General features: G+C 44.6%; 1 protein-coding gene across 6 annotated transcripts in view; it reads right to left on the bottom strand.

The window, feature by feature from the left end:
* The window catches only part of sbf1 (SET binding factor 1), a 52,293-nt gene that overhangs the window by 10,081 nt on the left and 25,702 nt on the right, over positions 1–16,510 (bottom strand). For 4 of the 6 annotated variants that reach the window (XM_035626536.2, XM_035626538.2, XM_035626539.2 and 1 more), the window contains 20 exons: positions 15,615–15,644; positions 13,577–13,682; positions 13,088–13,220; positions 12,881–12,989; positions 11,654–11,767; positions 7,750–7,827; positions 7,251–7,364; positions 6,970–7,098; positions 6,447–6,545; positions 6,084–6,291; positions 5,401–5,513; positions 5,014–5,163; positions 4,020–4,088; positions 3,688–3,861; positions 3,313–3,578; positions 2,296–2,468; positions 2,136–2,209; positions 553–745; positions 319–446; positions 24–199 (listed from right to left, as the gene is read on the bottom strand). In XM_035626536.2, coding sequence (XP_035482429.1) covers positions 24–199; positions 319–446; positions 553–745; positions 2,136–2,209; positions 2,296–2,468; positions 3,313–3,578; positions 3,688–3,861; positions 4,020–4,088; positions 5,014–5,163; positions 5,401–5,513; positions 6,084–6,291; positions 6,447–6,545; positions 6,970–7,098; positions 7,251–7,364; positions 7,750–7,827; positions 11,654–11,767; positions 12,881–12,989; positions 13,088–13,220; positions 13,577–13,682; positions 15,615–15,644 — 2,636 coding nt within the window. The remainder of the gene's footprint in view (positions 1–23; positions 200–318; positions 447–552; positions 746–2,135; positions 2,210–2,295; positions 2,469–3,312; positions 3,579–3,687; positions 3,862–4,019; positions 4,089–5,013; positions 5,164–5,400; positions 5,514–6,083; positions 6,292–6,446; positions 6,546–6,969; positions 7,099–7,250; positions 7,365–7,749; positions 7,828–11,653; positions 11,768–12,880; positions 12,990–13,087; positions 13,221–13,576; positions 13,683–15,614; positions 15,645–16,510) is intronic. The other 2 variants (XM_035626540.2, XM_047330012.1) reach the window with 1 other exon arrangement.

The raw sequence follows: 16,510 nt of genomic DNA, 5'->3' as shown, positions 1-16,510 counted from the left end.
TTCACCTGAGACAGATTCCTTACTTGAGTGACTGGTTCTTGTCCTTGGTCTTGTGCTCCACCACCATCTTGCCACTCTGACCCACGGTGAAGGCAAACGTGCCCTGGACGTGCTGAGGATACCGCAGCTTGTGCATGTGCTTCCTGAAAACCTCCGCCAGGTCGGACGCAACCTCCTCATCAAAAGCAATCTTCATAAGCTGCAGTCACACACACACACACAGAGCAGTGAGGGGAGAGAACAGCAAGCACAGACAAACGAAGAAGAAGAAGAAGAAGAATAACAGGGAGTTGCTGTTTGTGAAAGGGTCTGAATTACCTGGAAGGTGCAGGAGCGTAGCTGCAGCCCCTCCTGGACAAACTGATCCATGGGTAAACTGACGGAGATCCTCTTCTCCTTGGTCAGAGAGGCGATGGGGAATGAGCGCGTGACTACTTGTTCTCCCACTGCAGGAAGACGACGCAGACAAAGAATTGGGTTCAGATGACTCTCAGGTCTGACCCCTGCCTGTCAACGAAATGTGTGTGTGTGTTTGTGTGTGTCATGTCTCACCCAGTGGGTCTGTGGGTGTGCCCTTGAAGATGAGTCGGTAGGTGGTGAGGAAGATGGCCCCCTCGGCGGGGAGCAGCGGAGGACCTCCCATCAGGCCCGTGGCCTCCTCGCGTCCATCAGGAACCAGGTGGACCCGCATGCCGTCCATCACCAGCTCCTCGCCCGACAACAGGATCGGCCTCAGCAGCTTGGGCTGCACACGGACAAGACACAAAAGAGAGGACGACAGGGAGGATGAATTAATGGTGCAGAGAGTCAAAATGGAGAAATCAACTTCACTACATCTCCATTAAGGAATCTGAGAGCTCCTGTTCCTACTTGAACACAGAACAGTCTGGTTGGAGAAGATGATGTCTACATGCATGAGACGAAGAGCGTCTCAAAACAGAGAATCTCTTCTTCTTGGACGTTGTCCAATTTCAAAAACATGTCAAACATATTTCAGATGCCAAGAGTTTGGACAATAAGTTACATATTTTAAATTGAACTTCTCAGTTTAGGTTTTATTTTTCATCATTTTTATGAAGCGCGAAACAAGACTTTAATGTCCTTTAAAACAAAGTCTATCACCATCATCATTACGTTGCACCCATGCCAACATGTTGCACTGTCACGAGTTCAACTGACACACAAGAAAACGTGTAATGATATTAGATATGATCAGATAGATTTGGATGTTATTGGAACAACCACTACACTCATCAAACCACCCAGCATGCTGAGTTACTGGACGACTGCACAGTTCGGGAATCTTGTCAGACAGCAAGACAAAATAAATATATAGCAATGTTATTATTCATATTGGTGAGTTGTCATGCAGCTAGATCTGTAATTTCAGATTTCTTTTTGATCAGTCCCTGAGGAACCATAGCTTTACTAAAATGACTCTCATATCTTCTTACTTATTTTCAAACAGAGCTGCTCAACCTTTCTAAACATGAGCAGAAAGAAGAATGAGGCCGGCTCTGTCCGCTAATCCCTACGTCACTTCCTGTCCCACAGTGACCTCTTAAGGAAGTCCAAAACTGATGGGGAGTAAATCAAAACGCAACACCTAATGCCACACACGTCTCACTACAGGGAGACCACAGTCTCATTCCACGACATTGGAACTGATCTTCAAATGGATGTGCACAGCACTTGTGTGTGACCGGACACTGTGAACAAAACCAGAAGGGGGAAGAAGACAAATCTGCTAGCATGGAGTGGCATCATCCAAAGCTGAGCAGCTACATGTTTTAGGGTTAGAACATGTGGAGTCACGCTCAGCGAGGCCACCGCCCCTAGGGAGAACACTGCACCCTTCGGACTGAAGGCACTCGGGGTCTGCGGGGCCTCGGGGAGCTACAGCAGCCAGGCTGAGATCCGCTGAGGCTCAGAGACCAGACGGCACAACAAGGGAGAGCAATCACCCAGCATGCATTGCTCAGGCGTGCTGAGTCAGACGGCTCTGTCTCTGCCGGACAGACGTACCTGCCGTGGTACTGTGAGCTGTAGGGATTGGAGCAGAGGGGAGTGGGCGGGGCAGGCTGGGGTTCTGCATGGCCTTTGTCCAGTGGGATGTAAAAATAGGAATTGGTTACCTTTTGGATTGGAGGCAGCCTCTTACTCTCCCTGTGGACTGCGTCCAACGTCTCAATGTGCATCTGAACAATATCTGCAGGGACAAAGACAGACGGACGGAGATGTCATCGTCCACACTTGACAGATCTCAGATTGCGGCATGTCGTGGAGGTTCCGGACCTGGTATCATGGTGTGCAGAGCCTTCAGGTGCTCGTTGGTCACGCCGCTCTCATTACACACTTTGTCGACGAAGCGGTTGATGAAGCGCACCACAGAGTTGGCCACGTCGGAACTCTCAGCATCTTCGAAGCCGCTCTCCGTGTCGTAGCTCTCCGCCATGCTTCCTGCGATACTACAAGACAAAAACATTTGTTTTTAAATTCATAACAACCAGCTTTAAGAAAAGCACTACAGTGCAACACCAGCATCCTTGATAATGAAGTGTAAATCATATTATATGAAACCTTCACCCTCTGTAGGACCGAGCAGAGGTAAAACAAACAAACATTTTCTTTGAAATAACATCGGTTGAGCCGCTCTATCGACAAATGAGGAAACACAATCCAATATTCGCAGTATAAAGAACTGAGAAGTGTCTGTGGCGACATTCCCAGGAAGAAAAAGCTGCTGTTGTTTTTAACTGAACTTTTTCTTTTTGCTGCAGCTTCACATTAAAAGCATTTATCTGGCGACTTTCATTATGAGGTAGACACTATACTGTGCTGTTACGGCTATTCTTCATAAAACCTGCGTCTACAAAACCCGACTGGTCACTTTCATTTTGTTTTTGAAAGAGGATCAATTTTAAAGATCCATCCCGTCACATTTTAAAGTATATAAAAAGAATCAGCTATGCCTAATATTTGGTTTAACATAGTTTACCCCCCAAAAGAGTTAAAACAAAAAACATGATATGCAAATGGCATCAGCAGCCTTCAGGAACAATCGATACATAGTAATGTAAAGCAGTGGAATTCAGATCATTGCTTTTAACATTAATTCGATTTTGTTGTGTATCGTGACTCTCTTATTGTTGTGACAGTGATCGTAACCATATGTCTCAGCTCTTTGTTGTAAGAGATATTGACACAGAACAGTCTTTACGTGGGTCTTTACTCAGGTAGTTTCAGACAGGCCGACCAACCTGAATATGTTCTCCTTTTATTCTCTAACTGACCCCCGTCAGCTGTCCGTACCTGTTTGTGACATAGCTGTTGCTCACGCTCTCCACGTCTGCAAGGCCCGTGCTCCTCAGCAGCCGGTTCTTGCTGGTGTCCAGCGGCAGCAGCAGGTAGCTCATCCTGTTGGCGTAGTGGATGGCCTGGCTGAACACGGTGCTCTCCTCCTTCTGCACGCGCTCCGTCTGCATCTCCTTGCCGAGCGTCGGCCAAAGTCTGTTCTGCTCCGACGCCAGCTCCAGGGCGCTGATCTCCCTGCCCCTGCCCGAGCCGTCCTGCTGCTCCTGGGAACAGAGCACAGAGGTCCACTTGATGACCGAGCAGCTCAGGACAGATACTGGACACAAAGCGAGCTGGAGGTCAATTGTGTGTCATAGAAAATCATGTGCTCACTGAGTTCTGCTGCTGCTGCTGCTGCTGCTCTCCGTCCTCGGTCTCCAGGTACAGAGCCCTGATGTGGTTCTGGACGTCACCGTAGAACATGGCCTCCCAGAACTGCATGTTGGTCCACACCATGTGCTCCTGTACGCAGCTATAGGCAAACTGAGTGATGCCCGAGCCAAGTTTCTGTCGAAGGAGAGATGGTTACTGAAGGGACGGCCCGCTGGAGGAGGACAACCTAACAACATCAACTCTCACCCTAAGCTGCAGAAGTCATGTGGACAGGTTCTGGCTACGTGCGTCCCTTAGCTGTTAAAGAGGAATTTGTGGAATGTGAGACTTACTCTGCAGAAAGCTGTGACCAGTGGGAGCAGGGCCGCTGCGATGCCGTGTTCATCCATGTGTGAACAGTCCTGAGAAAATATAAACGACACATCACACCAGACCTGAGACACTTCTAATGATATGACGGCTTGTTTTCAGTACACACACAAACCACAGCTAACAGACGGGAAATATTCCCATTTTTACAAAACGTGTTTTGCTTTAGAATCACTTACTGCCACTTTAGTTTCAGCTGAAATTGTTGCAGATGCTTCAAAGAAATGCTCTGTTAGCCTCCGTGAGCTGAGTCATGATGTCATTGTAATGATCAAACAGTAAACCAGTGAAACGCTCTCATTGGCTACATGCATCTAAACTGTCAGTCTTTGTAGAAAATGCAATGCACCGAAAGTAGAATGAGACCCAGTGTTCCCCATTAATGACCTCAGCTGTGGCAGCCCGCCACAGTCTCATTTGTCCCGACACTTTCATCATGAGCCAAATTATTTTTTACATAAATAGTGTTTTGTGCCGTTGCTTCTCTGTTGAGCTGTGTGCACTGATCCTCGCCCTGCTCTCACTGAGACCCAACTGTCAGTCAAACTGGCCAGCGACAGAACCAGGAGAGAGCTGCTGAGGCAGACAAACATGGACGATCCCATTACACAGAAAAAGATAACAACTAAAATGTGAAAAACCATTTAGAAGAAATTGAAGTGAACTGGGTGCACTGGGTGCTCCCTTCGGTGTAATCAAACGCACCTAGGGAGACGGCCGCAGAGGCAGCTGTCATTAGGTCGGACAAGCAACTTCTCCACTTTTCATAGCTTCTTTTATTTTGTCCAGGAGGAATAACCTGCACTATTAAACAACACCAGCTCAGGACAGAGGTCTACTACAGGTGGTTTACACCCTGTTTGTTTTAATCCTTCAAAATGACCAACGACCTCAGATTTTTCTTATTGTAATAATATTTGATCAACTCAGGTCTGTTCCAGTGTTTTCGAGGCTCACCTGTAAGGTGCAGTTCAACATGCGGATGATGTAGTCAAACTGCTGGTCGTCCAGCACTGCTCGGTTCTGCAGCACATGCTGGTTGAGCTCCTGGGTCAGACAAACCCGGGCGGTCCGACCCTTCAGTGCTCGCAGGACAGCTGGCATCAGCTGGAAAGAAAGACACACAATATCTGAATCACATACACAGTCAGTTCAAAAATCAGTAACAAAAGAGTAGAACAAATAATGACATATTTTTAAATGAACATGAAGTCAGTATTTTAGGAAAAGACAAAAGAGTGGAGACTAGATCCTCTGCTTTTTGATAACTAATGAAAAATGAACGTTAGAGTCATTATTTTTGTCTATTCTGTGTGAAACTCTGCAGAGATGCATCACACCCACCTTCTTCGCCTCCAGCATCTTGTTCTCAAAGATGTAAGTGATGCAGTTCCTGACCACCTCCAGCCTGCGGGCGCTGTTCGCCATGACGTGTCCGTTTCTGTCCACAGTGTCTCCTGCAGAAGTGGGGGAGCGGACACTCATTCGTCACTGAACACAGCCCCATGTAACACACTGTGAGGCAGACCCTCGCAGGGGGAAGTTCACACATGACGTTGGTGTAACGAATGAAACTTTCAAAAACAGATTAATCTATAATGAAAATAATCGTTAGTTGTAGCCCTAATTTCACCCACATCCTTTTTCCGATCTTCATATTTTTACTGATTATATTCTGTTCAAAGACTTTTCAGGATTTAAAGTGTGATAATCTCTTATATGTTAGTCATCTGAAGATATATTGGCCTATCATAGACATTCATTTTAGTTTTTTTGTGTTTTTTTAGCAGAACATAATGTAGAAAAAAGATTCCTGGGTAAATTAAGAAATGACGTCATCACATAGTTTTTCCAGCAGCGCCAGCTGCGATTCCACAGTTCTCCATACTCTGACCTGCAGCACATGTAGCACAGTACACCTGCTAACACCTAGTGTCACATCAATGTCCCACATGCTGAGAGCAGCACTGGTGGCTGAATGCTACTTTACACACCAACACAGAAACACGGTTTCCTCCGCAGCTCACCCAGTGTGGGTCCAGACGGCACCATGCCCTTTAGCTCCGACTTGACCATGGGAGGAGCCGTCTTGAGCTTGGCGGCAGCGTGGTCGATGAAGAGCTGGACCGCAACGTCGTCCAGGGCCGGGAAGGGTGTTTGACTGTGTGCAGCGTTCTGTCTGTTTTCTGACGGCCGCTGGACTTTGTGCATCGCCACTGCGGGATAAGGGTTCTCCTGCAGGGGGGGAGACACAGACAATCAAGAAAAAGAGTAGAGGGACAAACTCGAGTGTCAGAGACATAAAAAAAGACGAGGACAGAGTGAAGAGAGAGAGAGAGAGAGAGAGGGGGTTGGTCTCATGACGTTAGACGAGTACAATGGGAGTTTACGTTTTTGAAGAGCTGCTCGGCCAGCTCCTTGACGTGGTTCATGACTTTGTGTGGACAGGCCTCCTCTTGTCGTATCCGCTCCACCTCATTGGCTACCAGCTGTGAAAACAGGACCGAGGGAAGTGAGCTTACTTCAAATATCAAGTTCCATCATTCTTTGATATCTGAGGCAATAATTACATTCAGCTACAACCAGGAAGAGAACAGGGACATCGTTTTTAAATAAAGAAATAAATGTCAAGAACATCATGAAACAGATTCATGCCAGTAGTTGGACACAGTTCTCCTGATCGACACTCGGTGGTGACAACGTGTCAGGAAACATAACAATCAAACAAACTTAAGCTGCTCGCCAGCAAACATGATGCAAATAATCCAGGTCTTAAGATATTCACAAAACTGTTTTTACTAATGCTCAATAATGGATTTGTTGAAATCATTGTTATAATCTTTTTGAGAAAGTGGTTTTCGTGACTATTCATAAGTTCTTTTGCCTTTCGGCACATTGTGCTGAGAGACTCACATCATCAAACAGGTCCGTGGCTCTGTAGGGAGGCCCCCTCTCGGACACGAAGCCTGCAAATGCCATGCCGTCCAACACCTTCATGAGGAAGTCGTCCTCCGTCAGCGACCTCTGGCCCAGGAAAGCGGCCTGTGGAAACACACGTTAGCACCAACCTTGTGTGTGCGCGCGTGCGTGTGCGTGTGCGTGTGTGTCTGTGTGAGGGTGAGATATAATCAGGATTCTCTTTCATGTGAAATACACATATGATGTGTGTTACATGCTGGATTATCTCCCTGTACCTTGTGGAAGCGGATCACCGGTTCGGGGTGAATGCGAATGATGTGTAGACACCAGCGGTAGCCCTGGAAGAGCCGAGCGAACAGCCACAGGAAGACTGCCCGGATCTCCTTATCCTGAAACACACACAACTGTTGAGTGGAAGTCAACACACATCATGGAGTGAATAGGACACACGGCTGTTTTCTTTAGGGCGGCAATACATTGATTCTAGTGAATTTTCTCTTGGCAACAAGAAGAAAATGCAGAAACTTGTGATGGCCGTGCAGGACTCTTGACTTACATCTTTACATATCAGTTATAATGTTGCTGTGCCAAAACTTTGGTCTCTGCATGTATTAACTTTTATTTCCTCTTAAAAATAATACTATTACACTGTTTAGACTGTACTGGCTAAAGTTAGAAAAAGGTGCTATATATAGACGTCTTCACCAGGAAACATTTCAAAGCCTTAAAATAAAGAAGACAGCAGGTTATCAGCTGACAGACGTTCATTCTCACCTGGATCTTGAGTGCAGAGGGTTGCGCAGACAGTGGGGGGAAGGCATGGTCAGCGAATTCCAGCTCTTGGTCCAAAATCTACAACAACCATCACATGAAACCTCCATCAGTAACTTCGGACTAAGTCTGCGTACCCTCCTTGTGTTGCTCATCTTAGGAACATCACTAGAGTCCTGGATAAATCCTTCCAGCAGAAGGGTTTTCATAGTGGGCTGGGGAGTGAAGTGGTGATGAAAACTGCATCACGTGTGTTTTTTAATTTGGTGACACCTTCGCTCTTCCGACAGTGTATGAATGTTACAGAAAAAGTACAGTACATAGCAGCGCAGTATGAATGTGACTTGTCCTTTAAAACACTTTGAGTGGTTAATAAGACTAGAACAGTTTGATATAAATATATTCCATTTACCATTTGAGGTTTACTTTTAGAGAAGTGGAAACAATAGGAAATAACGGTTATTCTCAGTGACAGATTTTTCTTTTGTGAGACAGAAACATCTGCAGCTACGACGTATCCAGGCGGAGCTAATACGCAACAAACTCCGTCCCTTGGCTGTTACATGGACATCCCAGGGAACTGTAAGGAGAGCGGAGCAGCTAAGCCCCGGTTCATGGTTGCTGCCCAACAATCATCATCATCATTTTGCAGCCTTCACCCAAACCACACTGATCTGTTTTCCAGTGATGGAGGTTCGATCAGACCGGCTGCTGCTCCCCAGTTCGTTATTGTTATTAGTCCTTTATTATTATAAATAATAAGCCTAACCCTGATTGTCTTGGGGCGCCATACACTGACCACCTTGTTGATCTGTGTAAACGAACCAGTAATCTCCTTGATATATATTGAGCTCTTATAATAAATACTTCTGTTTAAAACATCTCCCTGAATCAGCATCCACTCCATCAGTTTGTGACTGAAAAGGAATAATCCTTTTCAGTCACAAACTAGTTAGGTTGAGTTGCAGCTGAGATCTGCCGGCTGAGGACACAACCCAGTGATCTCCTCTTTGACGGGTTCCCAGCTTTCATTCCATCCACACAGAGCCATGGCCACAACACACAAGAGTCTCCAGGTCAGAGGTCATGAAGCACAGAGAGCAACCAGCGACACAAACACAAAAACAAACAATTTCACAATGAAATCGCTTCCATACTTCTATTAGACCTCTGCTTGTTTTTTGGTGGGGTTTATTTTAGCCTTGTAATGTGAAGCATTCAGCTGAGTGAGTCACAGCTCAGTGTCCTGCTCCAGGACACTCTAACACACTTGTGTTTGTACACATCTGATGTTACACGTTTAATGGGACAGCAGTTGTTTAGAAAATCAACCCGGGGTAAAATGAGGAGTCGTTTCATTTGGCTATGATATGACACGGAACAATGACCACTGTCATCTGGTTTCAGTCTAATCACTGTCATCGCTCTATGACGTGACGGTTCTGAAATAAAACAACAAAGGTCTAGATCCCTGCAGAAAGTCACTTTGTCAAACACACATACGTAAATAACAAAGTGATAAAAACACGAGATAATGACACAGCTTAAAGGGTAAAATCAAACAGAGAGATAAAAGAGATGTATAACAAGGTTGTGCAAGAAGTGTTATGGCTACATCCTCGGTGTGAGAAGATAAGAATGCAGACAGAGAGAGAGGAGTGTCTGATAAGGTGGAGGATGGAGCAGGTTGCAGGGCTGTGATGGGGGAACTACTGACCCCACAGCAGGCGATGAGAGGGTGGACGGGATGAGACGCACCATGAACAACAAAGTCCACATATACAAGTTCAAATTTCAATAAGTTCACTATTTCTCTCCAGCTACACAAGCAAAGCTGACATCAGTTGCAAGTGGTAGTGAAAGAGAGAAAGAGAAGAACCTAAAGCTCTTTCAAACTCAAAGTTTTTACTTCATCAAAAGACGGTTAAAGGTCCGGAACGCTCTTCCCTTCTCTACATCGTCCTCTGCAGCTGTTTCCAGACTGTCTGTCCTTCTGCCATTTGACTGCATCTAGACTGCTGACGTCACAAAGTCGGGACGATGCATTTATGATTAGAAAATATCTCAGGATTAAATGTTATTATAAATATCTGCGAGAGTTCGTGGGAAGAGCATGTCCAATTTCAAAATTCCGCCCGCGTCCAAACACACTTGGCACATCGGAGCTGAGACGGAGAAGCCAACTTAGCCTCTGCCAAACAAACACATCCCGACCTCTGCCTCGGTGACCGCTGATGACCGGTGAGTCAGCAGCAGAGGGAAGACCGTCCTGTGTTCTGCGCCGCGCTCGTCAGTCATTCACCAGGTACTCACTCCCCTCGTTTCATACAACAACAATAATCAGATGAAATGAAGCATCAGGATTTACATGTGACTGCAAACACAGCAGCAGCAAACAGAGCCTGATCATCCAGGACCTCAACCAGAATCATAACTTCATACAGAGACGGAGTGACGATGTTCATTTCGTCTGATTGTAATAATAACTTGCCCTGAAGAAGGGTCAGAGAGTCCCGAGAAGCATTTAGAAATCAAGTCAAAGTACTATATTAAAAGCATGTCGTATGTTTTCTAATACTTGTGTTTGTGGTTCAGTTCAGCTTTTTAGAAGACTGACGCTTACATGTCCCAAAAAACTAAGTCTTTATATAATGAAATATTTATTAGAGCCCGACCGATTTATATATGATATGATATGAGCTGTTAACAGACAGAAAACTTTTATTTTACAGAACAAATACTGGAGAAATGACGTGCATTTGTGTTTCTAAATGTTTATTTTCTATATTATTTCTATATATTTGTGTTTTCTTTATAAATATTAACAATAAACTTTATGCTTAAACTCTAAATGATCAAGCCTCAATTCCATTTCTTTGTCATGAAGGTTTGATAATGACATCTAAGGAATATTTTAAACGTGGCCATGATTATCCTGTTTAAGGGGTATGTCAAAGTGCACGGAGACAATAAGTGAGGCAAACAAAACTGTGAACCTTCTGCTTCTGCTTTTTGTTTTTCTGGAAAATAACTCTTGAAAGTTTCAAGTTTGCAAAGTTGTGTTTTCAAGTTTGGTTAAAAATATCTTTTACAATGTCAACACAATGTAATTTAATGCAGTAAAATAATAAATCAAGAGGAAGATAAAGGGAGTGAGTTCTGTTTATAGATGCTGTATATTGAAGTGTTATCACGACTAGTTTGTCTTTGTCAGACTGTTAACTCTGCAGCACGTGAGGTGGTAAAAACCAGCAGGATGCCGACAGGCCCGGGCTTATGTGATCTAACAATTATTCTGTATGTGCCTGTAATCATCATCTTTTACTGCAACATTTCTGTTGTCATCCACACACCCAAGACACTCAACGAGATGAGTAACTGCACTGTTTGAAAAGCATCACCCCCTATCTATCATGAAACATATACAGTAAACTGTACAACAAAGTCAACAAGATTATAAGGAACCAGGAAAAAAAAATGTTCAAACACTTAGACAGATAAAAAAAAGCATTTCTCAGAATGGGCTGCACTGGAATACAGGAAGCAATGATTGATAAGAGCTGGAATTACTTGAAGTGCTTAATGGGAACACAACAGAGCAGAGCAGGAATCACACGTGATCGGACGTGTGGGTGATGTGGTTATTACTCCGGCTGAGTGGGCAGCAACAAAACTGTTGAAACACCAAGCTTCAACAAACAGGAAAATAAAAACACAAAAGACTCAATGGAAACTAAAATGCACCTTTCCAACAGGAAGGATCAAAAAAAGGGTTTGTGAAATGAAACTTCAGGCTTAGAAAATAGATTAAGAAAAGCAACAGCATGTCAATCCCAGTGCTCAGTTCGGTGTGTATCGTGTGTGTGTATCATGTGTGTGTGTTCTGGGTTCCGTCTGCAGCTCTTACCATGGACAGCGCAGTCTGGGTCTGCTGGAGGAGCGGCTCAGGCAGCAGGGAGATGTTGACACACTCGGGGGTGGTCACCGTACCACCGTCCAGGTCGGCGATGATCACGTCCAACTGAGCAGAAAACACACGCACACACACACACACACACACACACACAACCACACACACACACACACACACAGACACACACAGACACACACACACACACACACACACACACTTTTTATCGGTGCTTCTGAGACTGTGGACAAAGCACATCAGCGTGATACAAAAGGCCATAACAGCCAGTGAAAGACAAAGACGGAGACCAACAGAGGAGAGTTGTCCCTCAGCTGCTCATTACATGCAGACAGTGACCTCCGAACATTGACCCTGGTGACTGCTCCTACATCGATAATGTTCGTCTGACTACTGTACAAGACACATCGTCTGGTTGTTGTGGAAGCCATGGGCACGATGTCTCAGACAGCAGCGTCCATTATACAACTCGTCAGGCTTCAATAAGAGAGCAGCAAATGATCTGGAGCAGGGGTTCTCAAACCTGGGGCAGAGATCACTTCTGGATCAAACTACATCCAAAATAAACCTGTTTGAGCTGGAGACTGGTTTCTAAATGACATCGTCTGTATAAGTGATATAATGATTCAAAGTGAGATTCCAACGACCTGATAATTCTGGGGGGTCATGATTTGAAAAGGATGAGAGCTACTGATGTAGACATTTATTATTTTAATGGAATTGGTATAATTCATCTTGGCATGGTTTGAATAGATAACTATATTAGAATCTACAGGTACCAGATTGGGCAGTTAAATAAGAGACAGATGAACTGTTGCTTCATGGGTCACAAGAGTCGACATGTGATCTGCACTCAGATCCATGTCAGAGCAGCTGAGCGTAGACTGATCTATACTGTATGTACAGTAAGCACATCACAGGAAAACCTTCACCTCCACCGTCTCATTTGAACTTTATGCAACAATGCTCTCAACTTTTAAAACTTTAACAGACACATGTCTCTCTTACAACTGGAAACTGGCAGTTGGTGGTAGAACTAATTTATCTTCTGGTGGTATAACTGTTTGTTGATTGTTGACACAATGTGTTGTGTGGAGGTCAACTACAATTCCGACAAGAAATGTCCTGCCTTTCCTGCTACAGTGATGCAGTTTGTCTGCTCTCATCCTGTTGAAGCAGTGTCACATCGTGGTGATGAGAACCTACCAGCTCTTGTGTTTCGGAACGAAAGAAGGAATTGACACCGATGATGAAGGGAGTAGGAGTGCTCAGGACCTCGAGCAGTTTTCCCGGTAGGATGGGAACGTAGGTGAAGCTGAGAAAGACACAAACAGCAAGAGACTCTTCACGTGAACCTGTATTCTTACGGTATCCGACAGTCACAGCAGTGAGCCACTGTGGGCGGAGACTCACCTGTATTTGAGGGGGAACATGATGGCCAGCAGACCGCGGCAGGCGTCCGTCAGCCTCTGGTAGCTGCTGGACAGGAACAGGATCTTGTGTTCCGTCAGGGCGGCACAGAACAGATACAACACGTTGACTATACCTGAGGGAGACCAGAGCACAGTTCAGGAGGGAGAAACAAGTCATACACGTGTTCATTAAATCCTGTTTCATAAATTCTACTTTTATGGAGCCTAGTACGTTACTTCAACGACATGTTTATTACTGAGATTTTGGTTAGAGGTGTTTCTTATGTTTTTGTGGGATGGGCAAAACAGCCACTCACCATGACTTCAGTGATACATACAGAGTAATGAACACTTTTTTATTTCTTATTTCAAATTCTGAGAACTGTTCTGATTAGAAACCTTTTAGCCATAGAACGAATGTGGCAGACTTTGGCAGTCGTTGTATGTAAATGGGACAGGTGTAGTAATCCCACAATCTAATCATCCGTACCAAGCTGTCTGAAGAGCTGGGCCACGCTGCTGCCGCTGACAGGAAGCGAGTCATCTATGGGAGTCTGGATAACTTGCCGGTCGCCAGCACCTAATGTTATAGTCCTCTGTGGAACCAGAGAGAAAAGAAAGAAAGATTGAGAAGAAGGAGAGGCAGGCAGGGAGGGAGTGAGGGGTGAAGAAAATCAGGGAACGAATGGTGTTTCTCAGAAAACCAGAGTTTGACAGCTTCAATCACAGCTGTGCGTGAGTCAGCCACAGAGAAATGGAGAATCCCAGAAGCTTAGCAGGTACGCGACAAATCAGACACAAGCCATTCCAGCCGATCAGGATGTGAATGGAGCGGGGCTGCAATACGACACCAGTGAGCCTCCGGGGGAGACGGAGATCCCAGTGACATGGCAGGTGATTTTCCACTGCAGACTGATGTCAGCAAGATTGATCAGGGCTAACTGTACGGGTGATTCGATTAGGACCATGAAACAAACGTCCTGGGACAAATCCAATACTGTACAGATCCTTATCTGAGCTGACATGCAATCTGTAATAAGGCTGAAATAGTATAGTAATAGTAAACTCCAGATGTCAGACTCAGACTGTGGCTGATCACTATGTCCTCCACCATTACAGATAACTGTGGAAATGGAAATGTTCTGTGCTCCAGAAAGACGAGGAATATTGATTTGTGTGTGGATAACAACGGGATCCGGGAGTGGAAATGGAGATGATGGGAGAACAAAGTGCAGCAGGATGTCATGCTCTCTACAACAGCCATAGCGTCAGCAGGCGGCGGTGAGCGTTTCAATACTGTGATCCAACAGCTGATCATCCGGTGTGTTAACGTAGCTGTTTGGATTCAGACAGGTTTGATAGCGAGGGGCAGATATGTGAAGAAGAAAAATGATCAGCTCTGACTAATGTAGGAACATGAGCTGAACCAATGTGACTTGGTGAATTAATCCTGCTCTGTGCCAACACACATTAAACACTTCGCTTCAGAACTCTGATAAACGCTTCATAACACACTGTAATGTAGTTGTAAGAAGATATACTGTAAGTGTTAGTAATGTATTTTGTAAGTCACTGCAGCAAATGGAGACAAACAGATTGTTGTTGACATATATTGCACATGAATATGCACAAAATGTCCTTAGAGCTGCATACGACTAGATTATAGCATGTTATGAACCATTTATTAAAGTTGAAGAACAGCATATGAAGGCTAAATATAAGAATCTGATGGAAGTGTTTATATATGAGGTGAAGCTAAATTCCTCCTGTAAAAAAATCTTTTGATGATGGAAAAGATATCTATTTGAATGAAGGGAGTGTTCTACAGAGTTGTACTTGTGTATTTTGGATCCACATGCTGTATTTTCCCAGTGGTTAAAATACAACTATTGACTTTTGTGTTGACCTGATCTTAACCATCGTTTAAGATTCTGAAAAATAGGAGATTTAGTAGACAACTAAAGGCAAACTAGAGGATTCATTCAGAACAGTCATGAGGATGCTTCATCAGAGACATGGTAGTTATTATACTAATTATAATGATAATCATATATTATTATTAGACTATTTGGGCCTGGGGAACAAAGAGGATATTATGGTGTCGCTCCCGTCAACCAGGAATTATTGTGCTGTTGATTACACGGATTATAAACATGTATTTATAACAATCAAATTACTTTTTGTTGCTCATCCTTGTTCCACCGACGTAGTGCATGGAAGGTTATCTCGACTGATCTGAGAGTGAACCCTGAAATCTTTACTTTTCTACTCTATAGTCCTAAAGTCACATATTCAGTATCATGAATCTGTGGGAAATCTCAGCGGCTCACGCTTGTATCAGAAATGCCGACGATATAAATATGATATTAAAAAAGAAAAAGATCAGCTGTTGGTCACATATTGACTCTGTGTAAAAGCATTTTTATTGGTTGGATGGATTAGCTGCGAGGAATGGGCGGAGAAAAAAGAAGGTGGGAGAGCTCAGAGCTGATCGGTGACGAGGGGAGAATGAAGTCAGGCTGGCGTACCACTCTCTCCTCCCTCTCCTCTTGGCCCGGCTACACAAGCACCCAGCAGAGAGAGAGAGAGAGAGAGAGATAGAGAGATAGAGAGATAGAGAGATAGAGAGAGAGAGAGAGAGAGAGACACACACACACACACACACACACACACACACACACACACACACACACACACACACACACACACACACACACACACACACACACACACACACACACACACACACACACACACACACACACACACACACACACACACACGAAAATAAGACCCCGGTTAGAAACAGCAGGGGTGGGGGCACAGGATGCCCACACTTGACAACAACATGACAGTAATGTATGAGCATGGCAAAACAAGGATGCTGCACAAACAATGACATCCTCAACATGAACTGCAGGATGAGGGATAGAAATATAGCATGAGAGACACGTGTGCGAAACATAAAGTGAAGCCATCGTGTGGGATTCAACAGAGCAAGGACAGCAACATGTGATCATGCCTTTTTTTTTGCTAAAATGAACAGAGCAACAGCAGCACAAATGATGCTTCTTTAATTTGTCTTAAATCAAGCGATCTGATTGGTTCATAGCTGTGGTAAAATGAGCATATACAATGGCTATAATGTCAAATTAATTTGCACAGGTCTGTATCACTCCAAGACTCAGGAAGTAATGACGTGAGCAGACGTGAGTAAACGTGAGTAGAGACGGAGTGAAGTTGAGGAAACCGACGAGAGCTCAAAGCACACGTGAGGTTGAATGGTTGTAGTTTTGGAACAGCCTGCGAACCCAGCTACCGTCCCGTAGCCTTCTCTGTGAGGAACGCTACAGTGTGTTGCATAGCGACCGCAGACAGGAGGGACTACTTTTTTGTATTCTCTAAAAAAAAATGCTTTTTTGAC

Source organism: Scophthalmus maximus, chromosome 2 (assembly GCF_022379125.1).
Source record: "Scophthalmus maximus strain ysfricsl-2021 chromosome 2, ASM2237912v1, whole genome shotgun sequence".
Classification (NCBI taxonomy): Eukaryota; Metazoa; Chordata; class Actinopteri; order Pleuronectiformes; family Scophthalmidae; genus Scophthalmus; species Scophthalmus maximus.
This window is presented reverse-complemented; position numbering and strand designations above follow the sequence as displayed.